Raw genomic sequence first — 18,961 nt, 5'->3', positions numbered from 1 at the left:
TAGAGTGTGTGCACCCTTTGAGGTTTATCTTGCACTCACTCTTAGAAAAATTACAACCTTTGGGGCGTATCTTGTCCCACAACGATAATCGTCATCTGTCTGGCCAGCGTTTCCTTTCTTTAACGCTGCGAGCCTGGTACTTCCCAGTCACGAACGGCATGCGCGTTATCAGTGTGACGCAGCTCCTTGACAGGAAAGTAGCGAGCGCCGAGCTTTCAAGAAAGGAAACGCAAGCAAGGCAGATGACGATTGTTGTTGTGGGACAAATATACACCCCAAAGGGTGCAACCGTTTTAAGAGTGCTTTTAAAACGGTTGCATCCTTTGGGGTGTATATTTGTCCCACAACAATAATCGTCATCTGCCTTGCTAGCTTGCGTTTCCTTTCCTGAAAACTCGGCGCTCGCTACTTTCCTGTCAAGAAGCCGCGTCACACTGATAACGCGCATGCCGTTCGTGACTGGGAAGTACCAGGCTCGCAGCGTTAAAGAAAGGAAACGCTGGCCAGACAGATGACGATTATCGTTGTGGGACAAGATACGCCCCAAAGAGTGTAAATGTTTCTGAGAGTGTATTGTTGTGGGACAAGGTACGCCCCAAAGGGTGTAACTTTTTATAAGAGTGTGTCCCACAACGATAATCGTCATCCGTCTTGCCCGCGTTTCCTTTCTCTAACGCGGCGAGCCCGCTACTTCCTAGTCACGAACGGCGCCGCGTTATCAGTGTGACGCAGCATTCTCGACAGGAAAGTAGCGAGCGCCGAGTTTTCAGGAAAGGAAACGCAAGCAAAGCAGATGACGATTATCGTTGTGGGACAAATTTACACCCCAAAGGGTGCAACCGTTTTAAGAGTGCTGCTCTCGCGGAACCCAAGGGCTTCATGGAGTCCAGTAGTGCCTAAATCGCCCGCTGGGCAGATATCTTCACATTCTAATAAAACATGCTCGATCGTTTCCCTAGTACTTCTTTGTATTCTAATTAGGATTAATTTGTCATATTCATAGCTTTCGGCGCACGCCGCACGATTGTTTTTACGGTGATCGGATCACAAATAAGGGATGAGCGACACGCACACCTTCAAACATTTTGTTTGAAACACAGGAGAGCCGCGCCACGCAGGACGCCAGCCCAATCGTGACTAACCGGAAATACTTCCTTGTGCTTTGCGTGTGAAAATAAATGGGCGGAATACGAGTAACACAGCTGTTTCAAGAATTTTTTAACAGCAAAAGCTTGTGATTTGTTCATCAGTAGTAGTAGAGAGAAGCGTTATTAGGGACGCTCTTCGCACTCGCAACGGCTCTACGAAGGAGGCAGTGCCGATGTTGTCCCTACACGGTCTACAAAAACTTTTTTTTTCTTTCTCTATGGTCTGCACCGCAAGGGCCTTTCACCTCTCAGACATATCTGTTAGTTCCACTAGAGCGCGCTGGCTACAGTTATACTTTTGGTCACGTGGTCAAGTTTTGGTGTGCGATGGTTTCGTGACGCCATTTTTGGCTGAACGGAAACGCCAACGATAATCGACTTTTTCGAACATTCAGGCGCAACCTCAGGCTGTGCTGCCTCAACTCTGGTAAGTTGAAGTTACCGTTTGCCAGTTCGAACTTGTGTGCCTGCTACCGTTCGCGTGGCTTGCTCACGTTTCGATACTTTGGCTAAATACCTTTAGTAGGCCTACACTCGCCGCACGTAAATGGGCTTTATCGTTGTGCAGTTTGCTGTTAGCGGCGGCTTGACGCTTACCAAAGTGTATTAGGAGTCAGATATTTATATGCACTGTAATGAGACCGTTTAAACATTATTTGTTACAGACCTGACAAGCAGGCTATTTGACAGCCGCCAGCTGTTGTAATGTATATAGCTTCAAACATTTTAATGCGTGTGTGAAGTCGTTTATTATTTGCTTGTATGGAATACGTTTGCTTGTGTTGACTGTTTTAAACTTACACTGTAACCGGTAGTTTTATGCTCACCGTCTTCGCCCCTTTGTTTTCCTTTTACATTCCTGTGGCAAGCTTCAACTTGCTGTGCCTGACCGCCGCCGAGCGGTGATGCGTTCGGAGCTTATGCATTTTTTGTTTTGTTTATCAGCGTTGTGCATAGCAAGAAATGCATTCTAGGAGAGCGTTCTTCCCAAATACTGCTCAAAATCTGAATTGCGCGCACGCACACTTATACACAAGTAGAGCTGCAAGACTGCTTGATGTGCTTGCCTGTGCATCCACTGTTTTTCGAAGCAGCTTTGTGCTTTTGCGTGAAAGTGTATACATTAGGTGAGGACTGTCGGATCAGAGTGCGTTTCATTTCGATGGAGCTTGTTGCTTACATGTGTTGGTATTTTCAGTATCATTACACTAATGTCCTTATCTGTTTGTTTCAGGCGATAGCTGAACGACCGGAATGAGCTACCAGATGCAGTCGGGGGCACAACCTGCTGCGCGATCAAGTAAGTTCAGAAACGTAATGGCTTCCATGTTAATGTGGCGACCTGCTCAAAATCCTGTATGAATGGCGATGATGGATTAAATGTTAGCACTAGTGTCGTGTAGCGTCCATAATTGAGTTCTTGAGTTAGACGTAAAATCGTTCACCGGAAATGTTAGATGATTGAAGTGCTAGTTGTAATGCATGTACATTGGTCTTCGATGCTCTATTTCATTAACGTCATGCTTCTAAGGATAAATTCGGGTTGGACCATGCCTGTTTAAACTGGTGAAACTAGTACCCCATCCCGGACTTAAAAAGAAAAAAATAAGACTGCATGTTTTCTAGGAGCATGTGAGTAACGCCTTATTGCCCATGCCTAATTTTTACATCGTGACGTCCTTTTGCAGTGAGCCATGGCAACTACTCCAATCCTGGTGACGTGCCAGTCAACCCCAAAGAACAGACCATTCTTTGGCAACAAGGAAATTATCTGGCAGATTCTGGCATTCACTCTGGTGTTACAACTCAGGTGATATTGCTGAAACTATTGATAGCAAATCATACAGCACATTTATACCATGACAGGGCATTTTCCGCACGAAGTGCATGTTGTCAAGTGCGTTTGATGATTCAGTGCAAACTTTCAGAGTTCAGCACTCATTCAGCATTGGTAATGCACATTGTAATGTTTGAGTGTGCTGTTATATTTGTGGAGTTCCTTTTACTCTGCCATGGTTAGCATCACTTGTAGCCTTTATCATAATGCAAGCATAACAAATTGTGTGCTTTTGAGAATTATCAGTGGCCTTTGCTTTATGGAATATTTTTGGCCAACTATCAATCTAGCACAGCATGACATGACTGAAGTTTTGTGCTTGCCGAAAAGTGGTACTATGGTTCAGAAATGGGCAGCATTAGAAAGCGGGACCAGTGTTGTCATAGTTGCATGTTAAATTCCATGCAGTTGGCAGCTTTTCTTTCTTCATGTATTCATTAAAATTTTGGCATAATGGTGAAAGAAGGATGGCCATTTGTCACACGGTGCACTTTAGATCGTTGTCAGGCCCTATTGGGATAGAATTTCTTCATTGCAGTTGACTCCTTTGCGCAAACTGCAGAAGAGAAGCAATCACTATCAAGAAATTCGATCCCGATTGGCTGAATTTTGATCGAAAGTACATGTGATGCCGGTATTAGAATGATTGTCCTACTATGGAGCCCCAGTTGCCCTCTGATTTTTATAGAGCAAGTTAGTTGATTGTTGGGATATTAGTAAAGAAAAATATTTTTTTTTCCAATTGCATTCATTGTCATATCTGTATCTGCAAGATTTGCTGTAGCTTGATGTTATGCTCCACTTACTTTAGGTGCCTGTGTGGTAACATATTTCCTGTTTAAACTACTATTTAGAAAGTCTTAAATCTGCATTTGAGGCATTTTCAAGTTATAAATGCCTGTATTGAGGCAGGACAGTTCTGTGCGTATGTTAAGTGGTAATAACACGGGGGAGAAATCCACCTCTCCATGGCCCGAAGAGCATGCCATGTGACCACTACATTATGCTTTTACCAGGTGGTGCAGCCCCTCAAAAATTGCCACAGGGATGGCAGAGCGTTTGCTTGATAGCTGCAGACGCTCCTCCATCCCGGAGGGTGGGGGGGGGGGGGGGAGTGAACCGCCCAGCCTTCACGCGTGCATCTGTAAGGTGCTGGCATGCGACCTTGGTGCTTGGTGGGGAGTTAGAGGAGGCTCTCTGGAAACATAATAAATGGCGAGAAGTCCCTCGTGAAATACCGCTTAACATGCATGTGTGGTTTGCTGAGAAGCCTACTGTACATTAAGCCAGCTTTGTCTGACACATCTACCATCTGCTTCATATGCTGGCTTGAAGCTAGCAATGGGCTTGTCAGTGCAGTTGGTGTGCACTTTTTTGAATTCTAGCGTTGACTGTCACAAATTAGTGAATACTGCTTAATATGCATGTGTGCTTTGCTGAGAAGCCTACTGTGCATTAAGCCAGCATTTGCAGCCAGCTTTTCCGACACATCTAACATCTGCATCATATGCTGGCTTGAAGCAAGTAATGGGCTTGTCATTGTGGATGGAATGCACTTTTTCTCATTAATTCTAGTGTTGACTGTCACAAAGTAGTGAATACTGCTTAATATGCATGTGTGCTTTGCTGAGAAGCCTACTGTGCATCAAGCCAGCTTTTCTGACATGTCTAACACCTGCATCATATGCTGGCTTGAAGCAAGTAATGGGCCTGTCAGTGTGGATGGAATGCACTTTTTCTCATTATAGCTATCACAAGGTAGGTTCATTAGTCGTTCATATCACTTTAAAATCACAGTGCATATAAAACATTTATGACAAACAAGCTAAATGGTTTGTCAACTCCCACATTTTGTTAATGTAGTATAGTGCAAATGGGCCATGTCAGCTAAAATAAAAATTAATTTTATGAGCATGATTATTACAGGCATAAAGCTGGCACATACCGTATTTACACGATTGTAAGTCGACTCGAATGTAAGTCGACCCCCCCATATCGCTTGACCGGGAAAAAAAAAAAAAGAAACCCGAGGGCGCATTTTATAACGAAAATTTATTAGTAGCTGACATGGTCACTGGACTACTCGTCTTCACTAGTGCTGTCATCGTCGTCGTTGCTGCGGTCCCACAGCGCGTCGTGGTCCAGCGAAATTTCAAATTTGGCAAACGACCGCACCAGGACATCTTGCAGAACAGCAGCCCACGCCAAATGCACCCAACCACACGCAGCCGTCAGGGAGGCTCTTTTGACAGGTCCGGTTGGCTTAATTTCCGCAGTCTTCTGCCGCCAGCCACTCGTAATCACGGCGGAGCAGAACCTTAAAATTAAGGCGAAGGTCCGGGCTTGTTTCATGACCACGTCACACTTCACTGGCAGGGACCGATCACGCATTTCAGCGACGCTGCCGCAAGCTTAGCCTACAGCTCCGGAAAGCGTCCAGACTTCGGCACGTGGGAAATTTCTCACTTGCCGCCACAGGGTGAAAATTTCGCTTCTCTGCAGTCACCACTCTCGCACCACCCGTTTAGAAACATCGAAATTGCGGCACGCAGCGCAGTGATTTGTTTCTTCGGCGTAAAGGATGGCAGCCCTCTTGAACGCTGCTGTGAACGAGTGCCGAAAGATTAGTGGGCCTGCAGCACTCATGACGACTGGGGAAGCATAGAAGTAGCACGTAGCCGGCAGTCAAGTGGAGCGCGTCAAAAAGTTGGTCAAACCAATGCCAATGCCTTTAAGGCCTTTAAACAGAGAAAGAGAAACCCTCGAACGGTGTCTGCTCTTCCATGAACTACCGATACTCCCCGCAAGCGCCGCCGTTCTAAGGGTGCCGCCGCAAATGGGAACAGCGGCGCTTCCATCAACTATCGACACCCCCCATGAGTGTTGCATGCACTGTAAGACTTTCAAAAATGTTGAAAAACCCTTCCGAAAAGCAAACAAACACGCGGGATAGCGAAAAGATACGGGTAGGACAATAGAGCAAACATAAAATTGTAACTACGTTGTAGCTCTCGTTGGTATCACTTTTTTTTGGCGGGGCCATGTTTTGGTTTCGATTGTAAGTCGACCCCCCAACTTCAGACTTTCAAATTTTAAAAAAGGGGTCGACTTACAATCGTGTAAATACGGTAGTGCTGCACTGTCATGGTTGTGGCTCTAGCTGCTATTCATGTACATCACACCTTTCCTTTAACATACCCTGAAGTTAGTCCATGAGGTTGGCCAGGTGCAATGACTAGAGTAAACATTTTGGCAAGTGCTTGGATGTGTAAAGACTTCATGCATCTAGTATAGGTCGGGGTCTTGATGTCTTGGAATGAGCTGTGCTGCTTGCATAATTAACTTCACTGGCCTCTTTCTGCTGACTATGTCCCATTACCATCGGTGAATTTCTGTGAGCCAGCTGTTGCTCTTGATCGGTTTTACTCTCAAGGCCATGCTCTTCAGATGTAGGGTTCTTTCTGAAACAAACTTTGTTGGAAGGTAGCACTGTCATCCATCCTTTTGCTCATTGGCATGTTGCTTACATAGAGTTCAAATCAAGCAATTTCTCTTCACACTGTTTTTGACGGATTGGCAACACAGCTTGTTTCATGGGTCTGAATTTGCATTGTCTGGGTTGTATTGAAAGTATTCCTGTAATCTTTTATGCAGGCACCCTCCATAAGTGGCAAGGAGGATGACTTGGGTGATGAGCAAATGGTGTTTGACTGGGAACAGCCTGGCTTTGGCCAAGGGTTTACGCCTGACCAAGTAGATGGTGAGTGTGATTTGTAATTGGTCCTTTCCACTCTCTCTGTACAGTCATGGCATGCTGCATGGGAAGCTATATCATGTTGCTACATATGTACAGACAGCTGCTGCCACATGGGCACATGATGTAGTGTGCCTTAAGTAGCACAAAGGATGTAGCACAGCTGTGGTTCCATGGTGTCATATAGAGGCAGCAGGTGCTACAGTGGGTGCTTGCTTATGCTAATTGTCTATATTTACAGTGGGCATTTATAGATTTAACTGTCTCATTAGGGTCTTCTCTCCCTCACCACTGTATTTTCTCCAGTGGATGCATGCAGTGTACGAAGAATGTTTAAGATAATGTTAAATCACAGTAAGCATACTTAAAGCTAAGATTGAGATTGGGGTTGTGTAGTGGCTAAAAAGTGTTACCTATGGATCCATCATATATGAAACATCAACATACATATTCTTTTGTTCGGAAAACAGGTGATGAAAAATTCCTTGACATGGTGCCACTGCATAATAGATCAATTACCTGGCGAAATGCTCTACTTGTTTTTCCTGTTGTCCATCATTAGTACTTTCATCCACATGCAAGGAGGCTCCACAGATTTACCGAAAACCACTATCATGCACGATAGTTAATAGTCATAAATGGTAGTTGTCACAAAAGGTTTTAATAATGAGTTTCTTTGCCTGTTTCAGAGATGAATCAACAGCTGAGCCAGACTCGATCGCAGAGGGTGCGCGCCGCAATGTTTCCCGAAACACTGGACGAAGGAATCGAGATACCGTCGACTCAGTATGACCCTGCACAGCCAACTGCTGTGCAGCGTTTGTCTGAGCCGTCGCAGATGTTGAAGCATGCTGTCGTGAACCTCATCAACTACCAGGTAAAACATTGTGTGATGTGCATTGAGTGCTGCACTTTGTGTAAGCACTAAGGGATAAAATTTGTGACACTTTTATAGGATGATGCCGACCTGGCTACCCGAGCCATTCCAGAGCTAATAAAATTGCTGAACGATGAAGACCAAGTTGTTGTTAGTCAAGCAGCGATGATGGTCCACCAGCTGTCGAAGAAGGAGGCCTCTCGCCACGCTATCATGAATTCTCCGCAGATGGTAGCGGCTTTGGTAAGGGCCATGTCCACGTCCAATGACCTGGAGACCACTCGATGCGCTGCAGGGACCTTGCACAACTTGTCCCATCACCGCCAAGGTTTATTAGCCATCTTCAAATCTGGAGGGATACCTGCTCTGGTGAAATTGCTCAGGTGAGCATGCTTCATGATTGTGTTATGGATGTATCTAAATGTTAGTCAGTCATGCTGACTGTCAGGGTTTTTTCATCTTCAAGGGCGAGTGTGTTCGAATGTATAGACACAGGTTTGACATACCTTTTGCTTGAAATTGGGGCATGAGATGGTTATTTGTACGTTGCTCTGGGCACATTTAGTGTTGTAATAAGTTCTTGTTTGCATTGCTTGTGTAATTGCGCTTCTCATTATGCAATATAAATGGTGCACTTATACATGATCTTGCAAACATGAAATTTGGACTTGTAAAAAAAATTGAAAATTTTATTTTCTTATATGCTAGAACTATGAACAGAGCATAGAACTTGACTGTATTTTGTTATCCAAATACCATGTTTGAGTATTGCATATTCTTGTGTAACGGCTGAAACCTTAAATTTCAGCCTAAATAAATTTGAAAAAGCTATTCATGCATGGGTTGCACAACAGCATCTCCACATGATACCAAAACAGTATACAGATCCGTATCGGTCTCCTTTTCTGTTATAATCGCAGTTGATCTTCTGGCGAGAAGCTTGTTGACTTAATCATTGGCGCCCTCGCTAAATTCGTTTCCTGGCACCTCATGGTTTGTGCCGTTGCTCTTTGGCCGAGCAGTCTTTCGTAGACATCTGCACCCCACTGTATATGCGCAATTTGCACATGAGGCTTCTGGCACTTTGTGCGTGCGCATATAACACATGCAGGCACTATTGACTGTATTTTCACATTTTGCATGATACCCTATAGTTCATTGCGCAGCCTTATGTGTTGCACGTAGTCTGAGCACACATGTGAGGACGGCTTCATCCTGTAATATGCTTGGGGCAAGCAAGATCGTGGTGGCTCTAGCACCACAACGAATGTCAACGATGATGAGTAGGGTAGCAAACGAAGCTGAAATGAAGGCTTCCCAAGGTCTTTGCGTAAGGTGGCAGGCACGTCGGTTTCTCAAAACCAGATAAGATGAAGTTTACATTTTACTCGTGCATGAGCTGCACCCAAGAAATGGTTCAGATGTATGGGGAAAAAAACAACAAAAACAACAAAAATTATATATTTATAATGCATCTGTCTGTATTGCACAGAAGGGATTCCTAAGGTAATACAGTCACAGTACCTTTATTTCAAAAACAGACCACTTCTACGGGCTTGCCCAAGCCATCCGAGGGCTTCACGGGCAGTGCACAGTTTGGCAATGACACAAGCATTCTAAGACTAAGTACATGTTGTACTATACAGGTTTAGAAAATTGATTGAACAAATTTAAAAATGGGGATTTAACATGTTTGCATTTATCAGCCCTATGAGCATCATCTGGTGTGTCATTGAAAATGGAAGGCTTACCGTATTTACTCGCATAATGATCGCACTTGCGTAAAGATAGCACCCCTGAATTATGTCGTCAAAATTCGATTTTTTTTAATTTCCCGTGCAATGATCGCGCCCCAAACTTGCCGCAGCGATATGTTGTGTGCCAAGTTTAGCTAATAATGATTGCACTTACCATCTGTCTAATGCTACGTGAACGACTCTTCCAAGACAATCCAAGCGGTCTGCACGCACCAAACATTATTAAGCAGATGCCCGATTTCATTCCTTTCATCACTTTTCTGCACTTCCATGACAAAAAAAAAAGCTTCAACCAAACTTGTCTTTATTATGTGTAGGCTTTATATTGGGTGCCTTTCACAACAAAGGCGCCTTTCGATTCTTCTCGTCTGCACTCGTGGGCACGCAACAAATCGCGAGCGGCAACGATAGTAGCCACGTTTACACTGATACGTTAGAATTAGAAGTGTACCCTATTCATACGCTGACGCTTGTAACACAGCTAAGGTATTCGCCCACCCTTAGCGGGAACGTGCCGTATTAGGATAGTAGTGAAGACAAATGCTGCAGTTTCCACAGCATGCCTGCCACGCGTTTTTATATCACTGGCAGCTAAGCGCGCCCATCTGTTTCTGTCCCCTCAAAGTGAACATGGCTATGTTATTGTTGCAAAGTTGCCGATATTAACAATATTATTCATTACTGATACGGAAGAAACTGTTTTAATGCACGTAATGTACTCGCGTGAAGAAAAAAAAATGTGTTCGGCTTGCTCCGCCGGCCACCATTTTTGTTTTGGTGTCCCGCACTATGTACAGCGTCAGCCGCCTACTTGTTACCCTGTTGTCACGCCGCAGCAAACGTGGGATAAAAAAATTTTTCTTTCTTTTCGCGGGAAATTTAACTAGCGTAATGATTGCACCCCTGAATATGTGTCAATTTTTTTGACAAAAAAGTGCGATCATTATGTTAGTAAATACGGTATATGATGCATGGACATGTTTACTGTATTGTGTGTGGACACTAGTGACAAAGCATTGGCTTGAACAAAGTTTATGAGCATGTTGAATGGTACACAAGTATATTTTGTCTGCATGTACAGTCGAATCTCGATAATTCAGACTTTAAGGAGCCCAAACATTTTTTTCAATTAAACGAAGTTCGAATTGAAGGAGGCTAATTGAACGGAGGACTTGCATGCAGTGCTGTTATGCGGCATATGTGCACTGCGATAGCACACAAGTAACGAGTTTTCAGCGGCGAAAATGCGAAAATACCCGTGTACTTAGGTTTAGGTGCATGTTAGAGATCCCCAGGTGGTCAAAATTTCCGGAGTCCTCCACTGCGGTGTGCCTCATAATCAGAAAGTGGTTTTGGCACATAAAACCTCATAATTTAATTTTTTTAAGTAACGAGTTTTCGAAGTGTGGCTTCACGGCAGCGCAGCGTATGCTGTGAAGCCACATCTCAAGCTGCATCTCAAGGCAAAATTCGCAGCCCAGACTGTAGTGAAAAAATTTTTGCAATTTGTTTGCCAAAATATGGTGCTTGCAATGAGAGGAAGACAGCAGCAGTTGGTGCTGCCAGGTTGGAGCTGCCGCGCAGGTTTGCGCTGCTGAAAACATTGTCGGCAGCGTGGTACATTGGAATTACTGTTGCAAATACTTGTGCATTTGAATTACGGGGCATTTTTGCGCATTGAATTGACAGGACGATAGCGTCAGCTTGAATACACTGCAAACTTGAATTAAAGAGTGATGCTACTCGAAACTTTTTTTTTTTATTATTTGTACTAGATTTGAAGATACTGCCATAGTTCTTTATGTAAATTTCAAATATGCCATTATTTTTTCTGTAGCTGCTATATTTCTTTCGTTATGGCCTACACAACTGCAAGATATATTAATCTTCACAGGCACTTTCTTGTGTATAAAATTTTCAAAAAGCATCGTGCTGTAGCTTATTTAGCTTGTAGACTGCAAAGTGCTGATATATATCCAAACAGCATGTGCAATTACTGGAACTATGCAAGAATAATTCGGACACTTCAATTTTTTTCACGATCCCTTAATACAATATAATAATCGTTTTACTTACTATAACCTTGTACTTTTGCAACTACTGCCCAGAGGTGTTTTAAAGTAGATATCAGCATTCTACATATCCTGAAGAATGTCAAATTTCATTAGTATAAGACAATTATAAGTGCACAAGGTTATTCTCATGGTATTGTGAAATAAATTAGTTGAACTTTACTAATATTTTTTTGCATTGTACCACTAATTATACATGCTGGTTGGATAGATATTGGCACTTGGCAGTCTACAAAGAGCTAAACAAGCTACAGCACAATGCTTTTTGTGAAAATTTAATACACAAGAAAGTGCCCTCAAAGATCAGTATATTTTGTCATTTTGTAGGACGTAAAAAGCGTGGCAGTTTGGGCGAGTTGGTATGTCATAACTGTTTAAGGCTATTAGCGCAGCTCAGGACGAGCAAAAAAGGAAACAGGTAGGGGTAATCAAAGGGAACGGAAAACAGGGTGAGCGCTCACCCTGTTTTCCGTTCCCTTTGATTACCCCTACCTGTTTCCTTTTTTGCTCGTCCTGAGCTGCGCTAATAGCCTTAAACTGTAGGACGTAACTCAAGAAATGTAGCAGCCAGACAAAAACTTGACATATTCGAAATCTGCTTGAAAAACTCTCAGATCGACTCAATTTTCAAACCTCTAGTGAAAATTTTTTTTTTGAGTAGCATCTCTCCTTAACGAGATTTTATTGCGCTTGCTTAATTGAGAGAAGATATTGCAGTCTCCTCATGCATGTGCAACTAAAAATAGCCATTTTTCTTGTACTGGAACTCAGAACAGCAGAAAAACAAATGCCATTACGTAGCTCACCATAAGGGAATGCATGAATAATCTGTCTTGTCTGAGGGTGACCGCTCCGAGGCTTATCTTATTCGAGGCTCATGCGGCTGTTTCAAAAGATATCGTTCATTTTGGACACTACATGAGCTTATGTAAGCATTGTCATACTTGTTCTGAAGATTGTTCTGAATTTTTGTAGCTGAAATTTTGTTTCTATAACCAGAAGTTCTTTCACCATGCATTGATGAAATGAGATGTGGACTGCCTAGTGTACCTGTGGATATATGTTGGTGCCATATGACAATACTCAATTGCTCTAAGGAAAACACCACAAAGTGGAACCCCAATTATGACTTTCTCGGAACCATGTGAAAACATTGTATAATCTGAGCGTTGTATAATCCAAACAACAAAAATTGCCTATAATACTCCGTGGTTTTGCATGAAAGAGTTGCGAGGAGTATCAATCTAAGATAAGGGTAATAGTCTCCAGAACTTGTAAACCAGTACTGCCAGAAAGGTTAAGGCAAAAAGAATACTACATTGCAGGTGCTAATCACGCTTTATTGAAGAAATTTAGCATACTGTGTACCATGTTTCGTGCCTGCCGGCATGCTAAAGCATTCTTTTCTCATTTACCACCTTTCAAAAATCTGTAAATTTCTTATAGACTCTCCCTTTTAGCCATGCAGCAAGAGCTGTCTTTCAAGTGCCGCAACGTTCTCAAGGGGGTCACCTACTCCATCTACTCCTGCACAGATGAATATCCGAATGTTGTCGATGCTATGCAGCACATCTGTGAACGTAGGCACAGTGTGTCACAGTTTGTCACGTAGGCACGTAGCCAGCAGTGTCAGCATATGATGACCGCCACGAAACGAAAAACCCAGTGACAGGAAGTCTTGTGTATTCCCAGCAAACAAAACTCCAAACTGTGTGTGTAAACATGCGTACCTGATACAATCTGCATGCCTTCTGATGGCGAAGTGGCTCCATCTTTGCACGTGCTTTTGGGTTTTCCATACATGCTAGGGCGGTATTCTTGGGCGATAACTTTCACAGATGGTTTCACCTTTGCGAGGCTGTATGAAGCAAAACAAAGCCGAACAATGACGACGGTCAGTGAGACAATTTCGTGGCTGGCACCGCACTGGTAATAAATCCTGAATACTGAGTTTCCACTGTGCCACAAAACACCTGTTCTGGTGCACTTTCAGATTTAAGTGCTGAAAAATGTATTATTACTTGCACTGCTCAGAACTCTGTAGTAAATGTGCATTATTTAAATCTGATTAACTTGGGACCTCCTCCTGTGTATAAATATTGTTCCACTTTTGCATATTATGCGAAGAGAAATTGACGTGTTGGGGCCAAGCTTTCTAAATGAGCTGCCCGGGTTTATTCAATCTGCAGCTCACCAGTGGAGTCCGTGCTTTTTTATGCGATCACCACTTTGCACAACTTGTTGCTGCATCAAGAAGGCTCAAAAATGGCTGTTCGTCTTGCTGGTGGTCTTCAAAAAATGGTGTCCCTTCTTCAGAGAAACAATGTCAAGTTTTTGGCCATTGTCACAGACTGCTTGCAGATTCTTGCCTATGGAAACCAAGAAAGCAAGGTAAAGTTTTTCTCCTGCAAAGTATACTTGGTCAGTGTACACATTGCCTTTATGAAAAGGAGCATGTGAGCGAATGGCCTGTGATATACTGTGGCTGCTCATGTGCCGCCACCACACAGTTCCAGAAAGTTTGAAAATGGATAGCAGCAACTTTAGGCGCCACTTTGAGCTTTCTTTACTCAGCAGTGGCTTGACGTTCATAAATCTTCCAGTGGCTGATAGCTGCCTCTTGTAACTGTCGTGTGCAATTTGGGCTCGTGAGTTCCTTTTCGCAAAGATGCTGAGTGAACGTTTGGTTTATGTGCTGCATGAAACCTTGTGACAGGAACATGTTATTTTTAGTTGAAGTGTGCTCAAGTAATTGAAGTAGTCCAAGAAGTGTTGGAACTTCGAATAATTTGTGAGCATTTTGCTTCTATTATAAAGCATGGCTCATGCTTGTGTGCATGCTCTCTGTGCAGCTGATCATTCTGGCTAGTGGTGGACCAGCAGAATTGGTCCGCATTATGCGTTCCTACACCTATGAAAAACTTCTTTGGACCACTTCAAGGGTGCTCAAGGTGTTGTCCGTGTGTTCTAGCAACAAGCCGGCCATTGTTGAAGCAGGTACATAACTGCTTATATTTTTATCCTTTTGACAGTTGGGGGGGGGGGGGTGACAGGCTTGCCACTTACACCATTCTGACAGAAAATTTTGGCACGCAGTTAAGCATGTAACTGACACACTGCTCTGAAATGAAAGTTAAAATTCATATTTAGAACTGAAAAGTTCATTAGCTAGTGGTTTAAAATACAGTAGAACCCCGCTGTTACGTTCCTCACTGCTGCGTTTTCCCAGCTGCTACGTCGTTTTCATCCAGTCCGGCATAGCTTCCATAGGATCCAATGTATAAGGAACCCCGCTGTTACGTAGTAGCTGTGAAAACGTTCCCGCATGATACATCGCAACACCCCGAACCCGTCTGGGCTAAAGTAGGCAACGCGCTCCAACAGCCATTTTGGCTTTTGACGAGTTTTGGCCGGGCTTGGCTATGAAACTGGGTGCAAGAAGCCGCACGCCAGTTTGAGAGGCTGCCACTAGGTGGCCATTCGTGAAAAATGCTTTCACTATCATCACTGTAATTACGGTCGCGGCATGTTTGTTGGACGGGTCGACTCACGGAGGAAGGAAACTCAGGAGAGGCCCTGACGTCACTCTTTGTGAAGCTAAAGTGAAGCCGGAAGTTGGCGTTGCTCTGCCTATCGGGCCAGCTCTCCTCTCTTGTTTACATTTCTCGCGAAATCATGCCACGCTGCGCGCAACCGGGCTGCTCGGACGTGTGCGCTCTGCAGCAATACTAAACAATCGTTCGCACGTTATTACGTCAAAGAGGGCGAAATTTCCCGCGGATATTCCTTCGTCCATTGCCATTGCCGTGGCGCGGTGACGACGAGGAGCACGAGCCGCATAATGCCGGGGAGTTGCCAAATCCTAGCTTTGCAGAAGCCGTCGCGGCTCTGGACCTCCTCCGCAGGTACGTCGCACCTCACAGTGACGCTGACAGCAATGCGGCCTTCCAGGCTATTGAGAAACGTGTGGTGATTTCCAGCGAGCGAAAGAAACAGCAAGCCACCATTCTAGACTTTTTTAAGTCCTAAGTGCACTCTGTGGAAATAAATTGTCTGTAGTTGAAGCTGCACTTCTTTCATTCATTTTCGGAGCTTTCCTCACTGTTGCATTTTCCCGGCTGTTAAGTTTTTTTTTCCTCGGTCCGATGAAAAACGTATCAACGGGGTTCCACTGTATTTTAACCCTTTGAAGGTTTTTGCCGTACATGTACGGCAGTGGTTTTCTGTCCCGCAAGGTCTTTGCCGTACGGGCACGGTTTCGAACCTCCGTTTGAAATTTCGCGCCATTATGACGATCTGTGCTCACTGGGAGGTGCTGCCACCCCTCAGGACTTACAAGAATCGTTTGAAATTTGTGCTACCTTCTTGGGGAGATAAACAGAACTGATTCCTAGCTTCAGCGCGTCGCACCGACTGCGGCAACACTTCTTTTGCGGTTTCGGTTTCGCCGCATGATCGCAATGGAGGTGCGCGAAACGTCATTTTTCTCTTCGTCGGCACTCTCTTGCAGGGGCGGTGTTTCTACCTTGATTGGCGCTGCTCTTAGCTTATCACCGCCGCTCGCGAGGTATTCTCGCTCTCAGCGGCAACGCGCTTATGGGTTTCGGTTCCACCGCGTGATCGCAACGGAGGCGCGCGAAACGTGATTTTTCTCTTTGTCGGCACGCTCTCGCAGGGGCGGCGGAAGTTGATTTCTGTCTTGATTGGCGCTGCTCTTAGTTTGTTTATCACCGCCACTCACGAGGTATTCTCGCTCTCTGCGGCAACGCGCTTACGCGAGAAGGTGCGTCAGACCTCTGCCCAAGGCAGCCGCACGCAGAGATGATGTCGTGTGCGCCAACATAACTCGTCATTCCAAGAGGAGAACAGACATGCATTTTAGGTGTGCAGACTGCGATAAGGCGCTGTGCGTAGAACCGTGTTTTAAGGAGTACCACACTCTGAAATACTACTGAACATTTTGCAGTTCTGAGTGATGCCAACACCAAAATACTGTTCCTAATTTTTTTTTTTACTATTTATTCCCGACTTTATACATTTTGTACATTAAAGATGAGCAATAAAGTAATTTGACCGCCTGGGAAAGTTTTTTTCAAAATAATTCGACCCTCAAAGGGTTAAATTCAGAGAAAGCTTGTAGCTTGGGGGGGTCAATTGTGATTTCCCTGTTCAAATACATATAAAATGCAAAAATGCTTTTCAGAGAACTGCTGAACCAATTCGAATGAAATTTGTTGCATTTGAAAAAGTTGGATACTAGTGACTTGAAGGTGACTAGGATTTAGTGCCTGAAATTTTTAGAAAAATTTCTGAAAATTGGTATGCTTAAAAAAAAAGCATGAACTTTACAAATCAGTATCTCTGCATGAAAAATGGATATCACAGTTCTATGAGCATCAGTGATTAGAGCATCTAAACTGGACAAAGTAGTTATATGAATTTCTAGCTTACGTAAAATGGTTCATATTTATGAAGGTGTTGCAGAAAATCCACTCACAAATTAATGGTATATTTCAGAGTTGGTGTGTAATACATTAATTTTGACTGTTTTAGATGTGTAAATGAATGCAGTTTCCTGAATTGTGAAAGAGTAATCTTATTCATTCGAACTCTCTTAATTTGAGCTTTCGGTTTATGTGAACTGATGCTGTGTGCCTGTCAAAATTGTCTATTGTGAAAAAACAGCTGGTAATTCGAATGCATAAGCGTTTGCGATGGTTAATTCAAGCATATTGCTCTGCCGACCATGCTTTCAGCAGCGCGAACTCTCATGGCGGTGCCCCTGACCCAGCAGTCTCCTATTGAAAGTACTGTATTTTGGCACACGAAAAATTCGAAAATTTGTTATAGGGTAGAGGTGTTGGGTTTTTGCCTTGAGGTGCGGCTTCACAGCAGCGAAAGTACACTTCTAACGTATCAGGGTAAACATGGCCACTATCGTTCGCTCGCGATTTGTTGCATGCCCACGAGTGCAGACCAGAAGAACCAAAAGCGCCCTTTATGTTGTTGTTGACCAAAACCATTTTAAAGCCTACCAATAATAAAGCCGAGGCAAGTTTGGTTGAAGCTTTTTTTTTTTTTTTTGTCATGGAAGTGCGGAAAGTGATGAGAGGAATGAAATGGGGCATCTGCTTAATAAGAATGTTTGGTGTATGCAGACCACTTGGTATGTCATTAAGAGTCGTTTGCGTAGCATTCGACAGATGGTAAGCGCGATCATCATTAGCTAGACTTGGCACACGACATATTGCTACGATAAGTTCAGGGTACGATCATTACATGGGAAAGAAAAAGAAAAGAATTTTGACGACAAAATTCAGAGGTGCGATGATTACCCGAGTGCGATCATTATGCGAGTAAATAAGGTACTCAGTATTATGCGAAAATATTGAATCTTCGCACGGCCCTAGTTATAATGAAGTAATTTCGGTGCCACCCCTTCGGTTTCGTTATAGTGAGGTTTTAGGGTATACTGTGCAAAAGTTCGTTTTTGGTAGCAGTATGCGAATATTCGAAACTTGGAATATTTGATTCAAATCTGTTCGTATTCATTTGATTCTTAAGACACTTCTACTATGAGAAATAGTCGAACCCTCAGAAATTGCTGCTGCGGGTTCTTTAGGTCAACTTCATCTAATTCAGTGCAGTGTGCTGCTGCGTATTCATCACCCCACACTTCATGCAAGCAAGAGTGGGCGAACACCGCCAGCACAGCCCACAAGGAATTGTGGCTAGAGGAGCTCAGCCCCAGTGACGGATGGAAGCCAACGGTTGTGCTACAATCTCATTGAAGCGCGCAACCACTTTCGGTGGCGGCTTTCGCTGGTCAGTGAATATTGAGAAAGTAGGTTGTAGGCGAACAGCCAGTTTTTAGACGACGTTCGGTGGCCGTCGCTGAGTGGCAGACACCGAAAGTTTGTCACTTTTTCACTCCATGAAGGTTGGCCTTCTTGTGGCGAAGCATACTCTGTATTGCAGTGATGCATATTAAATGTAAGAACAGAGCACTGTCACTGGGCCCCTACTGGGGCTTCTGGCAACTTGACACTATCTGATGAAGTACCCAAACTATGCTGTTTCATCATGCGTGTGGACAAGACCAACTGCGAGGTGGAAACCTCTGTGTCTTCTATTAAAATGGCTAAGTGCCTAAAAAGACTGTTTCCAGACTACAAATTTGACTAAGTAACAAACAGGCTTAGCAATGTTTTTAGATCCTTGTTATAAAGTAGTTAAGTACCTTCAGGATGCCTCAATGGCAAACTGGATTGAAAACCTGGCTTGAGAAGAAGCAAGGAAAATTCCGACACCAAGAAACCCAGATATGTCCTCAACAAAACCTTAAGAGGCTCCTTCCATGTCAGCACAGTTGAAATATTGGATAAGCTTATCAACCAGCAGCAATTTTCAATTGTCTCTGACTGCAGTTTTCACTGGCACACACACAGGTTGAAGAATGTGAGCATGATGAAATTTTGGGCCAAAAGGAAGACGTGAATGGTGATGTAAGCATGAT

At 43.8% G+C, this 18,961-nt stretch overlaps 1 protein-coding gene across 1 annotated transcript in view; it reads left to right on the top strand.

The window, feature by feature from the left end:
• Window positions 1-1,430: 1,430 nt before the first annotated feature.
• Window positions 1,431-18,961, top strand: part of arm (armadillo) — a 55,349-nt gene continuing 37,818 nt past the window's right edge. The window contains exons 1-8 of the mRNA XM_075677813.1: window positions 1,431-1,575; window positions 2,383-2,448; window positions 2,837-2,958; window positions 6,640-6,745; window positions 7,429-7,616; window positions 7,695-7,999; window positions 13,635-13,836; window positions 14,298-14,442. Coding sequence (XP_075533928.1) covers window positions 2,403-2,448; window positions 2,837-2,958; window positions 6,640-6,745; window positions 7,429-7,616; window positions 7,695-7,999; window positions 13,635-13,836; window positions 14,298-14,442 — 1,114 coding nt within the window. The 5' untranslated portion in view covers window positions 1,431-1,575; window positions 2,383-2,402. The remainder of the gene's footprint in view (window positions 1,576-2,382; window positions 2,449-2,836; window positions 2,959-6,639; window positions 6,746-7,428; window positions 7,617-7,694; window positions 8,000-13,634; window positions 13,837-14,297; window positions 14,443-18,961) is intronic.

Source organism: Dermacentor variabilis, chromosome 1 (genome assembly GCF_050947875.1).
Source record: "Dermacentor variabilis isolate Ectoservices chromosome 1, ASM5094787v1, whole genome shotgun sequence".
Classification (NCBI taxonomy): Eukaryota; Metazoa; Arthropoda; class Arachnida; order Ixodida; family Ixodidae; genus Dermacentor; species Dermacentor variabilis.
The sequence above is the reverse complement of the archived record's forward strand: the minus strand, read 5'-3'. Positions and strand labels throughout refer to the sequence as shown.